The 22,107-nt window shown below is 38.1% G+C and overlaps 1 protein-coding gene across 2 annotated transcripts in view; it reads left to right on the top strand.

Annotated features, from left to right (window-relative positions):
* Window positions 1–22,107, top strand: part of DNAH7 (dynein axonemal heavy chain 7) — a 261,805-nt gene that overhangs the window by 232,846 nt on the left and 6,852 nt on the right. For both annotated transcript variants that reach the window (XM_042949526.1, XM_042949525.1), the window contains 5 exons: window positions 9,189–9,374; window positions 10,833–10,970; window positions 14,166–14,396; window positions 17,643–17,795; window positions 19,110–19,287. In XM_042949526.1, the coding sequence (XP_042805460.1) occupies window positions 9,189–9,374; window positions 10,833–10,970; window positions 14,166–14,396; window positions 17,643–17,795; window positions 19,110–19,287 (886 nt within the window). The remainder of the gene's footprint in view (window positions 1–9,188; window positions 9,375–10,832; window positions 10,971–14,165; window positions 14,397–17,642; window positions 17,796–19,109; window positions 19,288–22,107) is intronic.

The raw sequence follows: 22,107 nt of genomic DNA, 5'->3' as shown, positions 1-22,107 counted from the left end.
TTATAAATGAACCATGATGAGTGGAAAGATCTTTAAGCTCTCAGTAAGAATGGCAACACTACTACCATTAGAAATTTAGCATCATAATTGTAGCATTTAAAATGAATAGGCCGGGGCGCTTGGGTGGCTCAGTCAATTAGGCACCCAACTTGGTTTCAGCTCAGGTCATGATCTCATAGTTTTGTGAGTTCAAGCCTCACATTGGACTCTGTGCTGGTAGTACTGAGACTCCTTGATATTGTCTCTTTCTCCCTCTCCCTCTGCCCCTCTCCAACTCATGCTGTCTCTCTCTCAGAAATAAATAAGCTTTTAAAATTTTTTTAAAAATTAAATGAATAGGAAATGGGAGAAGTATTCAATAATTTATGATAGAATAATTGATTATTTGCTACTTGGAAAAAAGTTAGATTATTTATACTGTGTAATTCTTGTTGGATTAAAGACAGGAAACAAAAATTAAACTGTAAAAGTTACATGTAATCTACTTAGCAGATGGACAACTACTTTGTTTTTCTTGATTTGGTAGGGGTGTGTGTGTGTGTGTGTGTGTGTGTGTGTGTGTGTGTAAGGCCCACCCTCTCTCTCTCACCCTACTCTTACTGCAAAGCAACTAATTTTCCAGCTTAGGACATATCTGCACAGAAGTTTTCCTATACACGTATAGATACATGTATACATAAGCACAACATATACACAAGCTTTTTTTCTCAAAAACATAATTATATTTGCATACTCACTTTCAGCTTGCTTTTTTCATTCTGAAAATATTATGGACAACTTCCAAAGTAGAGATGTTTGGTTTTTTTTTTTTTAAAGTTTATTTTATTTATTTTGAGAGAGAGCACACAAGTCGGGAGGAGCAGAGAGAGAGAGAGAGAGAGGGAGGGAGAGAATCCCAATCAGGCTCCACACTGTCAGTGCAAAGTCTGATGTGGGACTCAAATTCACAAACTGCTCGATCATGACCTGTGCCATAGTCAGCCCTTAACCAACTGAGCCACCCAGGTGCCCCAATAGAGATCTTTGTTTAATGGCTGCTTACGTAGCATTTGTCTTTGTTGACTACTAGAATTTTATTTCCTTTTTATTTTCTGCTAATAAGCAATGCTAAAATGGACGACTTTGTGTTCACCTTTGCATACAAGTTGCTGACTTTAGGGTTTGTTTCCATGTACACTGTCTCCCCATTCATGATCTCAACCCTCCTAACAATAGGCCCAGAAGCAACTGCCATCATTTCTGCAACCCCAACCAGGGTGCTCAGGCACCTGGGAAAATGCACACCCCAATGTGATTGGCCCTGGTTGTGATCAAGCTGCTGAGAGAAACAACATCTTCTTCCCCATTAGCTGGCAGGCATGTTGACAGGTTTTAACCCTTTTGACATAAACCAAACTCTTCCCTTCTAGACTTCATCTTATGTCTGCATCAGGAAGCCCTCCCAGGGGCCAGGTGGTTCACCTTTGGTCTACCTCATTCACTACCTATTTACTTTGTCAATGAGTTTTCTTGCCACGTTTCATTTTTATGAGGTGGGGACCTGTCAACAAGGTAAGTCCAAGTAGTCTCATCAAACTCCCCTCACAATAAGGACAAAAACATGCTGGACTTCTCCTTCCTGGTTCTGTTTATTTCTCTACAAGGTCTTGGTCACTGAAACCTGTTCTCCTGAATTCTCTGCCTTCTGTTCCACTTCTAAAAAATAACAAGTCTCATAATTTCCAACCTCTAATTTGATAAATTTCCCCTCTCTAACCCCTACTAGCTACTCTTCCTTAGTGCTGTTATTTCTATTGAAGAGATGCCTCAAAGTGGGATCCCAGGAATGTGGAATAGATACTCTAACTTTTAACAGATAATGGCAAGAAGGGCCTGAAAGAACAAAGAGGATGAAATAATCCCAAAGTAAAAGATTGCTATCTTCTAAAACCTTGCTTATCAACAATAGCCAAACCAGGAAGAGAGCCCAAATGTCCATTGACTGATGAATGGAGAAGATGTTGATCTTGAAGGGGCAGGAGCCAAGATGGTGGAGCAGCGTGGAAGTTCTCTGCTTCTCTCATCCCTAAAATGCATCTAGGTCATCAACAAACCATTTTGCACACCTAGAAAATTGATCTAAGGATTAATGCAACAACCTGTGTAACTTGGGCCACAGAACTCAGCGGGTACACAGTGTGGAGAGGTGAACTGGGGTAGAGAGAAGCTGTAGAGGGTAGGGGGCTGATTTTGTTTGCAGAGAGAGGTCAGAGACAGGGGTGAGAGTACAAGAACAGCACTCCCCCTAAAAGCAGCTAGAGAGAGAGAAAGAGTGGAAACACGCACAAGGGTCTGAATGAGAAAGGGGGAGAGGGGTGGGTTTCAATAGTATTAGGACTCTATAAACAGGGGAGTGCAACGTCATAAATTCTGCAGCTCGATACCTGGCGGTGCTCTGATGGGAAGGGTGATTCCCCAGGAGCAGTGAGATGAGGTCCAAGGGGTCCTCGGGCCACCCAGGGAGAGGTGGTTCCCCTACCAGGAGAACATTTGGTAGAGGCCATGCAGCATCCCCACGGGAAAAGGTCCCAGGTGGACCCTGAAGAACAGCAATGTTTGCTGGTGTTAGACAAGGTCACTAGGATGTGATGAAGCCTGGTACCTGTTATGTGTTGGGATTTACCATAGTCCCTGAACTGCTGCTGCTACACAATCACATGAACTTTCTCTGGGACAGGCTGGCACCTGGACACAGTCTCTGGGTCTCTGCAGCAGCACGGTCTCATGAGCATTCCCAGGGGCAAGCCAGCACCCAGCCATTGCTCGGCAAGACCCTCTGCCAGAGGGTTGGAGCAGGCCCACGCTGCAGGACCCTCAGAAGTGAGGGGTTTGGAAACACAACCCTGTCAAGATAAAATTTGGGAGAGGTGCCACCTGGCAAGCTGACGGGTTGGTCACAGACAGTACAGAAGCGGGGAGTGGACAGAAGCGAAGACAAAGGAGGGGTGCCTGATGGCTGGTCGGTAAGAGCATAGAGTTCTGATGCTGGACACTGGGAAGCTGGGTGACCCCATTTGCACCTCTCCTGCACCTGCAGATACACTGATCTGCCCCGGTAAGCTAAGCAGCACCACCTGGTGGAGAACAGAGTTGTTACACCAAGCCCCATCCACCTGCGCCAACCAAGCCCTAGAGGACCACCACAAGTCTCTCCCCCTGCTTAGTATATGGACTATAAAGTGCTTAATAATTCGACTTCTACGGGAAACTGGATGTAATTTCATTCAGATTTCATTCTGTTCGCTGGTTCAACATTTTTTTTCTCTTTTTCTTGGATACAGAAAAATTATTTTTGTTTTCTCTTTTTAGATATATATTTTTAATTTTTTACTATATTTTTTAATTTTTTGGTAATTTTTTTAGTCTATTTTACTTTCTTCATTTTATTTTATTCTATTGTATACATTTTTAAAATTTTTAAATGTTTTCTTGTTTTTTTCTTTTTCTTTATTTTTTTTTCTTTTCTTTCCCTTTTTTCTCTATTATATCAAGCTTGTTTCAACAACCAGGCCAAAACACACTTAAGATCTAGCTTTCATTATTCGATTTTTTGTGTTGTTTCTAATTTTTAATTTTATTATTTCTTTGCCTCCAAAATGAAAAAAAGAAGCAATTCACCCCCCAAAAAAAGAACAGGAAGAAATGACAGCCAGGGACTTAATAATCACAAACATAAAGAAACTCATTGACAATAATACCATAATAGTAGGGTACTTTGACACCCCACTTACAGTAGTGGACAGATCATGTAAACAAAAAATAAACAAGGAAACAATGGCTTTGAATGGCACCCTGGACCAAATGGACTTAACAGATATATTCAGAACATTTCATCCTAAAGCAATGGAATACATTCTTCTCAAGTGCACATGGAGCATTCTCCAGAATAGATCACATACTGGGACACAAATCAGCCTCCACAAGTACAAAAGGATTGAGATCATACCGTGCATAGTTTCAGACCACAACACTATGAAACTCGAAATCAACCAAAAGAAAAAATTTGGAAAGACAGTGAGTACTTGGAGATTAAAGAAAATCCTACTAAAGAATGAGTGGGTTAACTAAGAAGTTAAAGAGGAAATTAAAAAGTACATGGAAACCGATGAAGATGATAACACCACAGCCCAAAACCTCAGGGATGCAGCCAAAAGCAGTCATAAGAGGGAAGTATATAGCAATCCAGACCTTCCTAAAAAAGGAAGAAAGGTCTCAGATACACAACTTAACTTTATACCTTAAAGAGCTGGAAAAAGAACAGCAAATAAAACCCAAAAGACAGGAAATAATAAAGATTACAGCAGAAATCAATGCTATAGAAACCAAAAAAACAAAATAAAAAAACAAAACAGTAGAACAGATCAATGAAACCAGGGGCTAGTTCTTTGAAAGAATTAACAAAATTGATGAACCCCTGGTTAGTTTGATCAAAAAGAAAAAGGAGAAAGGACCCAAATAAATAAAATCAAGAATGAAAGAGGAAAGATCACAACCAACACTGCAGAAATACAAATGATAATAAGAGATGTTATGAGCAATTACATGCCAATAAATTGGGCAATCTGGAAGAAATGGACAAATTCCTAGAAACAAACTACAAAAACTCAAACAGGAAGAAACAGAAAATTTGAACAGACACATAACCAGTAAAGAAATTGAATTAGTAATCAAAAATCTACCCCCCCCCCCAAAAAAAAAAAAGAGTCCAAGGCTGGATGGCTTTCCAGGGAATTCTACCAAACATTTAAAGAAGAGTTAACACCTATCCTTATGAAGCTGTGACAAAAGATAGCAATGGAAGGAAAACTTCCAAACTCATTCTACAAGGCAAGGCCAGCATTACCTTGATTCCAAAACCAGAGACCCCAATAGAAAAGAGAACTACAGACCAATTTCCCTGATTAACATGGATGCAAAAATTCTCAACAAGATAACTAGCAAACCATATCCAACAATACATTAAAAGAATTACTCACCACAATCTAGTGTGATGTATACCTGGGGTTCAGGGCTGGTTCAATATCTGCAAATCAATCCAAGTGACACATCACATTAATAAAAGAAAGGACAAGAACCACATGACCCTCTCAATAGATGCAGAGAAAGCATTTGACAAAATGCAGCATCGTTTATTGATAAAATCCCTCAAGAAAGTAGGGATAGAAATATCATACCTCAAGACCATAAAAGCCATGTATGAAAGACCCACCATTAATATCATCCTCAATAGGGAAAAACTGAGAGCTTTTCCCCCTAAGGTCAGGAACATTACAGGGATTTCCACTCTCACCATTGTTATTCAACATAGTATTGGAAGTCCCAGCCTCAGCAATCAGCACAAAGAAATGAAAGGCATCCAAATCAGCAAGGAAGATGTTAAACCTTCACTCTTTAGAGATGATATAATACTCTACACGGAATACTCAAAAGATTCTACCAAAAAACTAGAACTGATCCATGAATTCAGCAAAGTCACAGGATATGAAATCTATGCACAAGAATTGGTTGCATTCCTATACACCTATAATGAAGCAGCAGAAAGAGAAATCAAGGAATTGATCCCATTTATGATTGCACCAAAAACCATAAAATACCTAGGAATAAACCTAACCAAATAGGTGAAAAATCTATACACTGAAAAGAATAGAAAGCTTATGAAAGAAATTGAAGAAGACACACAAAAAAAGGAAAAAGATTCCATGCTCCTGGATAGGAAGAACAAATATTGTTAAAATGCTGATACTACCCAAAGCAATCTACATATTCAATGCAATCCCTATCAAAATAACACCAGCATTCTTCACAAAGCTGGAACAAATAATCCTAAAATTTGTATGGAACCAGAAAAGACCCCGAATACCCAAAACAATCCTGAATTTGAAGATTTGAGGATATGTTACAAAGCTGTAATCATCAAGAAGGTATGGCACAAAAACAGACACTTAGATCAATGGAACAGAATAGAGAACCCAGAAATGGCCCACAAACATATGGCCAACTAGTCTTTGACAAAGCAGGAAAGAATAGCCAATGGAATAAAGACAGTCTCTTCAACGAAGGTATTGGGAAAATTGAACAATAACATGCAGAAGGTTGAACCTGGACCACTTTCATACACCATACACAAAAATAGAATGGATGAAAGACCTAAACATAAGACAGGAAGCCATCAAAATCCTCGAAGAGAAAACAGGCAAATACCTCTTTGACCTCAGCCGCAGCAACTTCTTACTCAACACGTCTCTGGAGGCAAGGGAAACAAAAGCAAAAATGAACTATTGGGACCTCATCAAGATGAAAAGCTGCACAGCTAAGGATACAATCAGCAAAACTAAAAGGCAACCAACAGAATGGGAGAAGATATTTGCAAATGTCATATCAGATAAAGGGTTAGTATCCAAAATCTATAAAGAACTTATCAAACTCAACACCCAAAAAACAAATAACCCAGTGAAGAAACGGGCAAAAGACATGAATAGATACTTTTCCAAAGAAGACATCCAGATGGCCAACCGACACATGAAAAAATGCTCAACATCACTCATCATCAGGGAAATACAAATCAAATCCACAATGAGATACTACCTCACACCAGTCAAAATGGCTAAAATCGATAACCCAGGAAACAGCAGATGTTGGTGAGGATGCAGAGAAAGAGGAACACTTTCACACTGCTGGTGGGAATCCAAATTGGTGCAGCCACCCTGGAAAACACTGGAGATGAATCACTGGAATCTGCTTTTAAAATCATTGTACTATATACTAACTAACTTGGATGTAAATTTTTAAAACATTTTAAAAATTTTTTTAAAAAGTCTGTATATGCAATGGAATATTACTCAGCCTTCAAAAAGAATGACATTTTGCCATTTCCAATGATGTGGATAGAAATAGAGTGTATTACACTAAGCAAAATATGTCAGAGAAGGACAAATGCCATGTGATTTCACTCATATGTGGAATTTAAGAAACAAAACACATGAACATATGGAAAGGGGGTGCAAAAAGAAGAGAGGGAAAGAAACCATAAGAGACTCTTAGTGATAGAGAACAAACAGGGTTGCTGTTCCTCAGGGTTGCTGAGGGGAGATCGGTGAGAGGCTAGATGGGTGATGGGTACTAAGAAGGGTACTTGTGATGAGCACTGGGCGTTGTATGTAAGTGATGAATCACTGAATTCTACTCCAGAAACGAATACTGCACTGTTTGTTAACCAACCAGAATTTAAATTGAATAAGCAAAAAAACACATTGCTGTATCAAAAATACCATAAACAATTAAACATCTTAAAAATAAAAAGAAAAGAAAATTGAAGAGATAGCTAAAATTTATCTGACCAAGTGTTTTAGTATCTGTGTAAAGACGTTATAATAACAATAATAATAATAATAAATAGAATCATTCAAATGAGGAAAACACAAAGAAGAACAGAGTAGGGGGACACCTGGGTGGCTCAGTCAGTTGAGCATCCAACTTTTGATTTTGGCTCAGGTCATGATCCCACGGGTTCATAAGATTATCTCTCTCCCTCTCTCTTTGCCCCTCCCTATCTCAAAATAAATACAAATGCTGAATAAATATTTTTAAAGTGTAAATGTCAAAAATATAACCCAATGTATGTAATGTCCAGCGTGGTAACTATAGTTAATAATACTGTATTGCATATTTGAAAGCGGCTGAGAATAGATCTTAAAAGTTCTTATGAAAAAATGTAATCATGTGTAATGACATGTTAAATACACATTGTGGTGATCATTTCACAATATATACAAATACCAAATCATTATACACTTCAAATTAATATGATGTTTGTGTCAATTATATCACAGTAAAAAGTAAAATGCACTTAAAAATGGGCTGGCTCAGTTGGTAGAGCATGAGACTCTTGTTTTGGGGTTGTAAGTTCAAGCCCCTTGTTGGGTGTAGAGATTATTTTGAAATAAAAATATGTATATTTTTAAAATAACCTAAAAACAATGTTATTGTCTAATGTCAACTTTTTCTTCTAAATGATAATGCTCAGTTTTGTTGAGAGCAGTGAGAAATAGAATTCTCTATACTGCTGGTGGATGTGTAAGTATTTATGCTGAGGAGAAAAGAAATTGCTAGATGAACAATCAGTACTTTTGCACTCATAAACATTTTTACATTCTTCACACCAGAGAATATTATGAAAAAACAAAGTAAAAGGAAAAAATATTTCCACAAATTTGTTTAAAAAGGACAACTTATAAAACAGCTTATACAAGTAAAGCTATTAAAAGTTTAACTGAAAAAAATGGGTAGAAGGCTAGTTCACAGAACAAGTGTTATTAAACAGGAAAAAATGATGAATTTCACTGGTATTCTAGAAATGCAAATTGACACAATATTAATTATCTTTGGGCAACCATTAGCAAAAATTTTTAAACTGATTCCCATGATTGCTGCAGCTGTTCAGAAAAGCAGTTTGGTGACATTAATCAATTGCTTTTTATCAGCTCCCTACCTTTGATATAGTAATTTCCTTTTCAAGAATCTAGATTTAAGAATCATTAAAAATTTTAAGAAAAGTATATTTAACGAAACAGAAAACAGAAAATTAGGAGTAACTGAAATGTTCCCTATAAAAGATAGTTATTAAAATATTTTAAGAGTACTTCATGAAATGGTAAAAAGTATCTCATAATAGGAGATGTGGTGGAAAATTATATGCAAAATTGTTTCTACAGTGATTCCAATTGGCAAAGTATGCAGGGATCTGAAAAAGTGGTGAAGGAAGTTAACACTGATCATCTCTGAATTATATTGGATTTGTTTTGAATGTCACTCAGCAATGCAAAATTTTCAAGGATGGAATTATGGTCTCCTTTTGTGTCTGGCATGTAGTAGGTGGTCCATTAGTGTTGGTTGAGTGAGTGAGTGCACAAGTTACTAGATGAATTCTGTTTTCGGCATTGACTGAATGAAAATGACAAGCCACACAAGGTGACAAAGACCCTGGAGGAAATTGCAACAATTAGCAGAATGGTATATAAAGGGAGATTGTGTTTAATACAAATTTTTGTAAGCAGTTTCATTTAATAACATGTGCAAACAGGAACCACAGCTCTGCTTAACCTGCTGCTGAGAACTCTTAGCTGTTGAGTGACTTTAACTCTCGATTCTAGGAACTGCCTTATGACGCTCTGCGGTACATGACCGGGGAATGCAATTACGGAGGCAGGGTGACCGACGACTGGGACCGGCGCACGCTGCGTAGCATTCTAAACAAATTCTTTAGCACAGAATTAGTTCAAAATCCAGACTATAAATTCGACTCAAGTGGCATCTATTTCGTCCCTCCTTCTGGTGATGTGAGTACGACCTTCAAGAAAATTAAAAGCAGGGGCGCCTGGGTGGCTCAGTCGGTTGAACGGCCAACTTCGGCTCAGGTCATGATCTCATGGTTTGTGAGTTCGAGCCCCCCGTCTGGCTCTGTGCTGACAGCCCAGAGCCTGGAGCCTGTTCCGGATTCTGTCTTCCTTTCTCTCTGCCCCTCCCCTGCTCACACTCTGTCTCTGTCTCTCTCAAAAATCAATAGACATTCAAAAAATAAATAAAATAATATTAATAATAGTTAATATTTAGATCATGCTTAATTATTTACAATGCAATATAGGTATTTATCTCACTAGAGCACCGAATTAACATCGCTATTCTTACTCTGTCCTTTGTACAGATAAGAAAGCAGGTTCACTAAAGTTGAAAGACTTGCTCAAGGCCACACAGGTAGAAAGGGGAAGAGAGTTATACAACCAGCTTCTGCAAGAGTCCATTTCCTTCTGCTCTTTTTTCCAGGCCTGCCTAGTGGAAGATGTGTATCACACAGTTTTAGACTAGAAGTGATAGATAGAAGTCCCTAGACTTCTAGGGACTGCCAGGACAATTGCATTGGTTCTCATTTTATTCCTAAAAGTCAAAATGATACATATTGAAAACTAAACATATGACCACATACAACAGAGGTACATACCACAACCCTAACATCCATTCGGATTAATGTTAGCTGAGAGCAGATGTCAATGGGGACGAAGAGAAAATCAGTCCCAGAGCTTAGGTCACTAAGTGAGTGGAGCAAGTCAACATGTGTGGGGCCATGAGTATCAAGATCTCCAGTGATGAGTTGTCAAGTGAGAAAAAGGCAAGATAAAGTCAGGTATATGTAACATGACCCGTTTCAAAAAACCATCAGTGACCAATCCCCCACCTGCACCCACCATATATGTATATGAATGTTTGTATGGTTATATGAGCATAAAGAAAGGTATGCAATTTTGACAGAAGTCCATGTAAATAAAACGTAAAACGTGTGTATGTACATAAAATGATACATTAATGGCGACTTTGTCAGTATAATAAAAATTGGGGTAATTTTTACTTTTTGAATTACATGGATTTATCACAAGAGTAAACAGAAAAATCAGAATAAAGAGAAAGAAAATATTGCAATAAATTAAGAACAATCATCATCAAATGTGGTATAGAAAAATTTCTCCAGAAGGTTTTCTAAATGAGATGGCCAAGATATCCCTCTCTCCATTTTAAAATCCATTCCAATTGTACAGAACATTTTCTTTTTCTCCCTAAATGTGTCCTTTTTTTTTTTTTTTTAACTTTGCCCCAGGTTGAAAGAAAATAAAAGCATTCGGTGTCCAGTTTCACAGGCTCATCCACTTAATAACTTGAGTATTGAAAATTATCTCTTTCACTGAGAAAGTTCTACAGAATAATTGATTTCTAGCCTCCTGACTCTTGGCTATTCATCTTTGCAGCACAAAAGCTACATCGAATACACAAAGACTCTGCCGCTGAACCCTGCACCAGAAATCTTTGGGATGAATGCCAATGCAGATATCACTAAAGATCAATCAGAAACTCAACTGCTATTTGATAACATTCTTCTCACACAGGTATGTGATCGGTACAGGAACTGGCTTCTGAGGCTGGAAAGGATGCTGGCCAAGCACATGTGCCATCTGTTAAAGTGAGAACCATTTTAAGGAAAAGAAAAAAAATCCCTGTGTACCTTAAATATGAACTTAAACAGCAAGTACATGAACATATGGCTTTTTTTTTTTTTTCATCCATGTTTGATTTGGAAAGAATCTTTGAGTACCATTCAGCTGCTAGGAGTTCCATTTTGCCTTTCTTGCATAAATCATGTCCAAGTGCATTATATCTTACGTCCCTTTTTAATTCCTTTAAAGTGGAAGAATATCAAAGATACTTGGGAAGCAGTTTGATGCTGGAATTCATCTAGAATTTTGCCCGTTTTCTGGTCTGTTATTAAATCAACAGCAGCTTTTAAAATGACTTATCTTTTTCAAATATTCCAGAACATTTAGCCTAGTTTACATAGAAACAGTTTCCTTTACATCAGTAGTTTATCAGATTACATAACATGCATTTATTTATTTATTTATTTATTTATTTATTTATTTATTTTTAAAGTTTATTTGTTTTGAGAGGGACATGTGGGAGCAAGGGAGGAGCAGAGAGACATGGAGAGAGAGAATCCCAAGGAGGCTCCACGCTTAGGCTCAGTCTCACCACCGTGACATCATGACCTGAGCCTACATCAAGAGTCCAATGCTTAACTGATGGAGCCACCGAGGCACCCCTACATACTATTTAAAGAATACAATTGTGGGACGCCTGGGTGGCTCAGTTAAGTGTCCAACTTCAGCTCAGGTTATGATCTCATGGTTCATGAGATCAAGCTCCACATCGGGCTCTCTGCTGTCAGTACAGAACCCGCTTCAGATCCTCTGTCCCCCTCTCTCTCTGCCCCTCCTCCGTGGGTGCACTCTCTCTCTCTCTCTCTCACTCTCTGTCAAAAATAAATAAACATAAAAAGGAATTATTTATATGCTACTTTAAAAAAAGAATGAAGAATGGAATTGCAGTAGTAAGTATAAAATGTATAAAAAGGTTGAGGAGGAAAGATACAGTTGACACGCCATAGACACACAACTCCATTTGTGAGATGTAAATGTAAGGGCATGTCAGAGAGTAATCTAAGGCAATAGAATTCAGCATGCCATGGGCACAAGTCCGTATATTTGAATGCAAAGTATTTAATCTTGCTCTTCTATTAAGAGATCTTCTCTTGTATTTTTTTGTCCTTCAGAAGAAGTGCTCAGTTGTTTGTTTTTGGTTTTTGAAAGCAAATGAGTCCAAACGACCAGAGTTCCCTTAGTGATTGAGTAAAATTTTAATAAGAATGCTTATTCGGTCAAGTGAATTATCCTACTAACTGAAATTCTAGCTGATCTTTTTTACTTTTATGGAATGTCAGAGTAATAATGGTAATAGTTCTCAGTGCTTCATGTATAACAGTGTAATACATACAGCAATCATGTGAAGTAAGGGCTAACTACTCCCACTTTACAGCTAGAAAACAGATACAGAATGATTAAGTAGCTTGCTTAAGGTCAGCCAGTACAATTTCAAGCCAGGAATCAAAGCCAAGCAGTCTGACTCCCACTAGTTTGGCTCCAGAATCTGTGTTCTGAATCACAGAGCTTTCTTCTTTCTAGCTTCTAAAGATGGGTAGGACCTAGAAGGGCAGATAATAAGAGATGCTGGGGAAAAAAAATAAACAAACAAACAAACTAGAAGATTAGCAGGATAAAATGGTGTGCTATCCTTGATGGAAAAGTCCATGGAACTCCTAGGTCTGATCTACTGTAAGATCACATTTTCTAACAAGCAAAAAGGACAGAGACTGTTTTTATGCCCATTTTTACATGTTAATAATACCAGTAAAAGTCAGTCACTGCCCGAGTACAAAAGTATATGTACAGACATGAATAAGTAGGTCTTTAGGAATATTAGACACACGTGATACACAGTAGTCTGAAAACAGGACATTTATTGTGTCTTTTGGCTTTATTTAAAGTTGATGGGGTGTGCCACATTACAGAATACATAAAACAGTGGGTTCGTTCCAACAGAGAATGACTCAGAACCAAACAAATAAGTTTAAATACACATGGGGTATCTTCTCAGTATGTAATTAAACAGCCTCTTTCAATACCCTCAGACTCAGATTGGCAAGTACAATTATAGTAATGGGTAGGCAAGTAGTCCAGTGATTCTACATCGGCTTACCACAATTCAGAGGCAAAGAGACCAGAACAGCAGAGTTTGGAGAGCAAGTTAACAATGACAAAACTTTTGCATTATGGATTTAAAATACCTTTAAAAATTAGAACGGCAAAAAACTTGGAACAAGAAATGTCAGAGTTGGGAATTGTTACTTTTGCAGAGTTCTTGTGCTTATGCCTAGGTTTCAGTAAAGAAACCAGGAAACACCAAATCTGAACATAGGACTGCACAAAATTTCCTAGGGCTGGAAAAATAGGAGATATGTTCATTTATATTCTAATTGTGCTTGTTTTCTCTCAGCGTGCGTGCGTGCGTGTGCACACACATTCATTTAGTCTGAGGATTTAAATGATTTTTCCAGAAAATATAGATTCATTTACACCCTGCCACTATGAACATAAAAAATAAAAATTGAAATTCCCCTTCCTTCCTTCCAATGTGAAACACTAAAGTCTGCCTTTCTCTATAACTCTTCCAACTGCTTAGAGAAGACGAGCTTATTTTCTTTGCCCTCCTGGTTCAAGGACAAAACTATATCTCTGCTTTTGGCAACCAGTAGGCACCAGAGTTATTGGCAAATATATTTTGTGGCAAGCTTTCTCAAAGCAAGATCAGACTTCCTTCTTCTGGGTTTTAATGTCCATTTTCCCTCCACCACCCCACCAACTTAAATGCTTTTGCTCCCTCTAGCCGCAGCACCCACTCCTCTCCCTCAACCCAGACAGCACAATGTACCACATATTTGCTTCCTCCAGACCCTCTTTGGCCTGTAAGCACTGTCGGTGCTCTTTTCTTCCTCCTCCCTAACAATGGTTTTCTCCTGAATCTCTGCCCCCATGTCTATTTCCATCACTTGAATAAATCTTGTGTGGAGAAGAATCATCGGTAGAATAGAGTGGTACTCATTCTTACAAAATTTACCTTAGGAGTTTTCTTACGCAGCAATTCCTACACCTTTATGAGGATTTCTGACTTTTCATTTGAATTCTTGACAGTCTCGTTCAGCAGATGCCGGTGCAAAATCATCAGATGAAGTAGTAAGTGAGGTTGCTGGTGATATCTTGGGTAAACTTCCAAACAACTTTGATGTTGAGGCTGCAATGAGGAGATACCCGACAACTTACACTCAGAGCATGAACACTGTACTTGTCCAAGAGATGGGGCGTTTCAATAAGTTGTTGCAGACCATAAGGGAATCGTGCATTAACATTCAAAAGGCAATCAAGGTAAGGGGAAATATACCAAAGAAAAGTCACGGCAATAAACTGATCATTCATTTTACTCAGCAAATATTTATTGGGGAGAGATTCTATGCAAGCACTATCCTTCATTCTGGGGATAGAAGCAAAATCCTTGCCTTTGAAGGACAGATAGAATTCTAGGGGGGACAGTTAATGACTGGGTAATCAAGTATGGAGTATGTTAGCATAATTTGCTAGATAGGATACATGCTAAGAAAAAGTGTTAAGGAGTAAGAAACACAAAGCTGTTGCCTTCATAGAGCTTAAGTTTTTATAAGGGAGACAAAAATTTAAAAACAAATATATAATTTCATTAAGTGGTAAGTTCCATGGAAACAATAAAGGATAAGAGAATAGAGAGTGATGGGTGGGAAATTCTGTCATTTTGAGTCAGGCTCCTCTGGGGAGCTGACCCTTGAGCAGAGGCCTGACCTTAAGGGCAAACCACAGAACATTTGGGCAGAGGATATAACAAGTGCAAAGGCCATAAGAACAAGCTTGGCATGGTCTGGGAACACAGTAGGGTAGGCTCGTGGAAAGAGCATGAGGAAAATGGTAGGACAGAGAGAGGAAGCCACAGACTCATGATGGCCTTGTTGGCCATGGTTAAGATCATGAATTTTATTCTAAAGTGTAAAAGTAAGAAGAGGTCTTCAGAGGGCTTTACGCAATGAAGTGAAATGATCTGTTTTACATTTTTAAAAGTTCACTCTGACCACTGCAGGAAGGACTGCAGGGGAACAAGAATGCAGGCAGAGACCAATTATGCTACTGAACTAGTCCAGCTGAGTTTGGTTCTAATAGTAGCATGGGAGAAGAAAAGTGCTTGAATGTGAGTTATTATTGAAAGAGGAGTCTACCAGGCTGGCTGTAGTTTAATCTAACTGCGCCGTTTGGCTAAGAAGCATTCCATATCATGTCTTTCTCCTTGACCTGGTTCTTCCTATATCCTACCTGGGAGAGAAAGTCCTGGTCTCCAGTATTCTGGGGGAAAGGGGAAAGAGGCCTCAGGAATCTCAGCATCTCAATGTACATGCATTCGCTTAATTCCCAACGTCAGGATGGTAATGTGACTCCAACAGAGCCTGGCATCCTTCCAGGGATTTCTTCATTTTCCTTTCCTTGAATGAGCATTTCATTACCTGTTTCAAGGTAGGCAATGTGCAGATTTGTGAAAGAAGTCCCAGGAATCTGTTTTCTAAGCCAGATTTCAATAACCCTGTTCATTTAGTACCACCTGCAACTCCTCACTTTCATTTAGGCCCATCAACTCCAAATAGTTTTGGGTATTCTGTAATATCTAGTTGATTCTTAGTTTTCTCCTTTGCTAATGTAAGATCAGGTTTTCTCCTGACTTCTACATCATCTACCAACAGTCCATATGCTATCTAGCTCCCAAAACTGTGTTGTCATTTTTGTCTTTCCCTGTTTTTTTTGTACTTGTGGGCTTATGCCCTTAAAAAATAAATCCTTTTACTGTTGTTTTAGTGGGTTTGGGAAGGAGACAAATGAAATGTGGGTGTTGAACCCATTAGATATACTCTAAAATCTTCTCCATGTTAGTTGGGAGTAAAATTATCACCTATAGAAAAAAGAGAAATGATGATGGCAACTGGCCCAATTGGAAGATCAATGAGGCAATAATTTTCAAGGGCCTTGAAGTTTTAACATCTGTACATCGGTGATTCAAAATGGGATAAGATTGGGGAGCTTGGGTGGCTCAGTCGGTTGGGCGTCCGACGTCGGCTCAGGTCATGATCTCGTGGTCCGTGAGTTCGAGCCCCGCATCGGGCTCTGTGCTGACAGCTCAGAGCCTGGAGCCTGTTTCAGATTCTGTGTCTCCCTCTCTCTCTGACCTTCCCCCATTCATGCTCTGTCTCTCTCTCTCAAAAATGAATAAACGTTAAAAAATAAATAAATAAATGGGATAAGATTGGGGCGTCTGGCTGGGTCAGTTGGTAGGACATGCCACTCTTGATCTCGGGGATGTGAGTTCAAGCCCCACGTTGGGCATAGAGTTTACTTAAGTAACAAAATGGGATAAGATCAATTAGACTTCACAATTGGACTCCAGGATATTTTAACTTTTGCAAGCATTTTATAAGATTTTTCTAATTTTATTTTAATCACTAGTCTTTCAAGAAGGCAGGATAGAGATGTATTAGTTGTCCATTTAACATTTATTTATTTTTGAGGGAGAGAACACACAGCATGAGGAGGGGAGGGGCAGAGAAAGAAGGAGACACAGAATCCGAAGCCAGGCTCCAGGCTGTCAGCACAGACGCCGACATGGGGCTCGAACTCAAGAACTGTGAGATCATGACCTGAGCCAGTTGGACGCTGACTCAACCAACCGAGCCACCCAGGTGCCCCTTAGTTGTCCAGTTAATAGGGTAGTAAAGTAAGTCAAAGTTAGGCTGTGATTTAATAGCTAGTGAGTTGCTAAGTGTTAACTTTCCAGGGTGGGCAAAAGAGTGAAGGAGGTCAAAAGGTACAAACTTCCAGTTATAAAATAAAAGTCATAGGGATGCAATATACAGCATAATGACTATTAATACAGTTAATACTGTATTGCAAATTTGAAAGTTGCTGAGAGTGAATCTTAAAAGTTCTCATCACAAGAAAAAAAAAAACTGTATGAGGACATCTTAGATTTATTATAATCATTTTACAATATATACAAATATTAAAATCATCATAACTCCTGACTTCTCAAAAACTTAACTACTAATAGCCAACTGATGACTAGAAGCCTTAGCCATTGTATAGTCAATTAACTTACAATTGTATGTTATATGTATTATATACTGTATTCTTACAACACCTTTCTCCAAAATTTTTCAGTATTTTTAGGCTAATTGGTTCATCTGTGAGTTTTTTCAAACTGTTACAAATCTCCAAAAGTTTTTCAATACATTTGTTGAAAAAAATCCATGAGGACCCACACAGTTCCAACCCATGTTGTTCAATGGTCAACTGTTACCAGGTTATATGTCAATTATACTTCAATGAGAAAATTTGATTAAAGTTAAAATTGTCAATGTTTTCGTAAGGAATAACTCAGTAGTGACTGCATGAGTTACTGGCAGTAAAAGAACATATTCCTCAGTTTCTGCTTATGTGACTCAACTAATCACAATTGAAAATACAGGCAAATTATGAAAAAGGCATTTAAGAAGAGATTGTCCAAAAGCAATGCTATCATTTTAACCAAGGCTAAATGTGTTTCAGGGGCTTGTAGTAATGTCTACAGATCTTGAAGAAGTGGTTAGCAGTATTCTGAATGTCAAAATTCCAGGAATGTGGATGGGTAAATCATACCCAAGCCTTAAACCACTTGGGAGCTATGTAAATGACTTCCTTGCGAGACTAAAATTCTTGCAGGTGAGTTCATCTAAATGATCATACATTGTTTCTTTTGATTTCATTTTCTTCAATCAGGATCCCTGATGCCAGGAGCATTAATGACTCTAGTTTTCTGTGCATCTCAGGCACTAATGACCGTTACTCAGTATTGCATATAATTTATGTAACTGTTCCATTCACTGTCAAGATACTAATGTTGGAAGTAGAATCTCTGAGAGTAGGTGTTCATGCTCAATTAGCTTAGACATTCAAATCAGTGACACTTGAAGAGGGAAAACAACTGGCTATGTTTATTTTTCCATTAAATACTAAGCATTAAAATAGATTTCTAGAACAGAGCACCTTTGAAAGCCAGAGAAGCTACTAGCAAGAAGCCTGATCTCTTCCTTGTCCAGCATTCTTCCAGGTCATGAAATCACTAGACTGCTGGTTCAGCCCAAGACAGTAAGTCTTAATGGCTAACTGCCTTGGAAATGTTGAGTGGGCAGAAGACTGCCTCCTAATTATCTGGTAATATTGGTGCTTCACTATCTTCTTATTAACAATTATGTTCACTAGAAGTATTAATGTCCTAGATGCTGTACATAATGCATCAAAAACTGCCTATGAGGAAATTTCTGCAGGGGTAAAATGGCTAAATTTCCCTTCCATAACACAGGTCTTCTGTTATACTAGAGATGATACTAAAACATTAAGATTGTTCTTGAAAGATGAAGGATCTACGTTGGACTCTAATGAGGAAAAGTTCTTGAAATTCATTAGACTTCTATAACTTACTGTTTAGTTAAAGTCAGTACTCAATTAGCTTATACCCTGTTTCTTTTGGAATTTCCTTGTATAATAATGTGTTTCCATGTGTTGGATTTCATTGTATTTTGGTAAAGTAGGTGGGAAAACATCCAAAGGAATAATCTGCTAGACACTAATGACTAGAGAGGAAAAGTGGAAAAAACATTACCAGGTGTTATATGGATCTCTTCTATTCAACTATGTAACATGTTATATGTGCAACATATACTAGATATTCGTTATTGTATGGAGTTTTTGGAAGGAATCACTGACCATGTATAAAGACATTTACTTCTGCCTTTACTCACACTGTGATCCTCTAGCTGGTGCAATGGATATGAAATTGAAGTCAGAACAAACACTGAATAAGTGTCTTTTTAAAACCTTGACAGTATAGCTTTTTATTCCTCAAAGTGTTAGCTCATTTATTGATCTACCTAAAAGATAATAAGGGGGAGCATTGGGGAGTAAATTTTATTAAGCAGTGTTGTATTTGAAGTTGAAAGGCTCTAGCCTGAGAACACTTGTGCTTTGACACTGTAGCAATGGTATGAGGTTGGCCCTCCTCCAGTCTTCTGGCTTTCTGGCTTCTTCTTCACACAAGCCTTCCTGACTGGTGCCCAGCAGAACTATGCCAGGAAACACACCATCCCCATTGATCTTCTTGGGTTTGACTATGAAGTGATGGAAGACAAAGAGTATAAGCATGCTCCAGAAGATGGTAAGTGCAGTGACAGAATGAGTTGGTTTATATCTAGGTACTGAACAACGGCTTAACATTCTTGCTTACTTTGCTCAGCTATTAACATTTTAACCATTGTGTATGTAACTTACTCTCAAAGAGTTGAGGAAAAGAAATTCATATGAACTTGCAACATTCTTCACAATCTGTCATCTTAAAAACAAATCAACAGGGACACCAGTTGGAAGAGCGGAGCGCGCAACTCTTGATCTCGGGGTCATGAATTTGAGGCCCACATAGGGTGTAGAGATTACTTAAATGAAACTTAAAAAAACAAAAAAACACATCAACAAAGAATTCCAAGTGTCTTAACATCCACATCCCCTCAGTTACTGTCCCATGTCTCTACTCCCTTTAAAGCAAATTTCTCCAAAGAATTGTCTTTACATACCCTCTCCGGATTCTCACTTCCTTTTTTCCACCTACCTTTCATCTCCTCCAATCAACTGATGATCTTTTCAGAGTTAGTAATGACTTCCATATTGACATATCCCATGAAATGAAATCAGTCTTCATCTTAAACTCTTAACAGTCCTTACCAGTTGACAACTTTCTCTTTCTAAGAGACATCCTTCTCCCTTTGTTTCTCCTGATTTTCCTTTTCTCACTGGACACATTCATGCTTCTTTGCTAGCTTTTTCTCCTCTAAAAATTAGAGTTTCTAAGGACTTAATCCTTCACATATTTTTATTCCTAACACACACAGAATGGGCATATTAAATGCCTGAAGAGTATTTAACAACCTTCTGCCTAGTTTATTGTTCCTTTAATTATATAAGCCTTTTAAAAAATACATTCTCTGTACAGCTCGCTATATTACATGCTGTAAAAGATGTCAATAAATAGACGTTTGAGTTCCTGCACCCTAATAAAAGTCAAAATATAGATGAGCAATATACCGTGAAGGATAATTTTGTTCAAACTAAGTAGGAAGGGGGGAAAAAGGAGTTTAAACTGGGTAAAAGCAAATCAAAGGAAGGGTATAGAGTTGCTCTGTACCACGGATAGGTGCCAGAAACTGCCCAGCTCTTCACAATAACCCTAGGTTATTAATAGATATTGCTATTATCCCCATTATACTCAGCCAAAACTAAGGCTCAGGAAAGTTAAGTAACTTGCCCAACGTCTCACAGCTAGCAATGGGCAGAGTTAAGCAAACTGCAGGCTGACTCTTATGCTTAGCTAGCTTTCTCTAAGGCCTGCTGAATATTTTTGTAGAAGTAAAAGTTTGAAAACATCATTACATTTCTCAAGGAAAGTTCCTTGAAGAATCTATGATTGATTCCTAAGTATTTAATTCAGATGCAATGTTTTGGTTTTTTTTTCCCCTAAATTCTCCTCATCATTATGATAAAAGGCAGGGAAGATGGCATTTGGATTGAAGGCTAGGCAGTATTGGTGTCCCTCAGAGTTATAGGTTTTTGAACTCAGCTAAAGAATCGAATTTCTAAAAGCATTGCCTGCAGTTTATAAACTAGTTAATATTTAAGATCAAACTACTGAATTGCCAATCATTATACACTGAACTTAGACATTTTACAAGGTAGTTGGTATTTCTTTTTACTGTGACTTACTAATTTAACTCACAACTGCTTTTATTAAATACATTAAAATCCAAACTTATCTTGAAAACAGTGGAGCAAGCATAAAGTACAACTTAAAGATAAATAAGGACTATTTCATGTCCAAGATCATGCAGTAAAGAATAGTCATCAGTTAAACCATTTTACTGAATACTAAAGTATCAGCCAAGGTTTAATTTATAATAGCTAGTAGATATTCACTAAATCACGCATTTTATTATTTTGCACAAACACACACACATACATTTTTACCAATAAACACAGATATCCACAATTTAGCCTTTTTGTCATTCCTGGCTTTTTCCTTCCAACCTAATTACCAAAACAAAAATAAGATTCCATGGAATGATTTGGAGCACTAGACTTTTCCCAGGGAACAACTTTCCCATGGGATGCTCATGGGAGGATCCCAGAGCCCATTTGAGAAAAGCTTGGGCTAATGTTTTCCCAGTTTCTTTATCTTTACCACTCCACCAGCCTGTCTTTTTTATACACACTTAAGTGTGCACCCGTCCCTGCATTCTGGGGCTCACAAAGAAGTGAGCCTATTTACCTATGATTAAACATAATGAAAAAGGGCACTCTTAAAGTGATTCATAAAGTGGCCACAAAGCCACTGTAAATCCACATAGATTTGGAATCTTACTTTCCAGCTGTACTTGCTAAGATTCCTCTTCTTTGAATTACTAGTCCTAATGGGGGACTCACCAGCGAAGGGCATTACATAGCAGGAAGGGAGGCAGATAATCCTGAAGAGAAGGGCTGAAGAAGCCAGACCTGACTCTGTGTGATGACCACATCTCATGGATGGTAAAAGGTGTGACTCACAGGGTAGGAGCGGCTCTGAATCAGGACCCAGTTAATACCCATCTATCCTTTCAGATCTTGTGTCTTCCATGCGGCCTGTATTGGCTGTGAGAAATAAAAATGCGTTTGAATATCCCCATCACATTTCCTATAAAATTGTTACTGGGTTGGAGAAAACTTTATCCTTATTACCACTTTTCTTAGGTGTTGAAATGAACTCTTTTGCTCTGACATTATCTTTGTTTCCCAATCGAGGAACAGATAATCTAATTGGTTAAAACCAGAGAATTCCTGGGCTATGCTTACATGTCAGTGGGGCAGGGTGTTAAAACAGGTCTTGGACCTGTTTTTTAGTCTCCTCTATTTCCCTATTCCCATCTAGTATTTTTTTTTAAATTGAGTATTTATT

The sequence above is a fragment of the Panthera leo genome, chromosome C1 (genome assembly GCF_018350215.1).
Source record: "Panthera leo isolate Ple1 chromosome C1, P.leo_Ple1_pat1.1, whole genome shotgun sequence".
Lineage (NCBI taxonomy): Eukaryota > Metazoa > Chordata > Mammalia > Carnivora > Felidae > Panthera > Panthera leo.
Note: the sequence above shows the minus strand (reverse complement) of the source record. Positions and strands in the feature narration are given on the sequence as shown.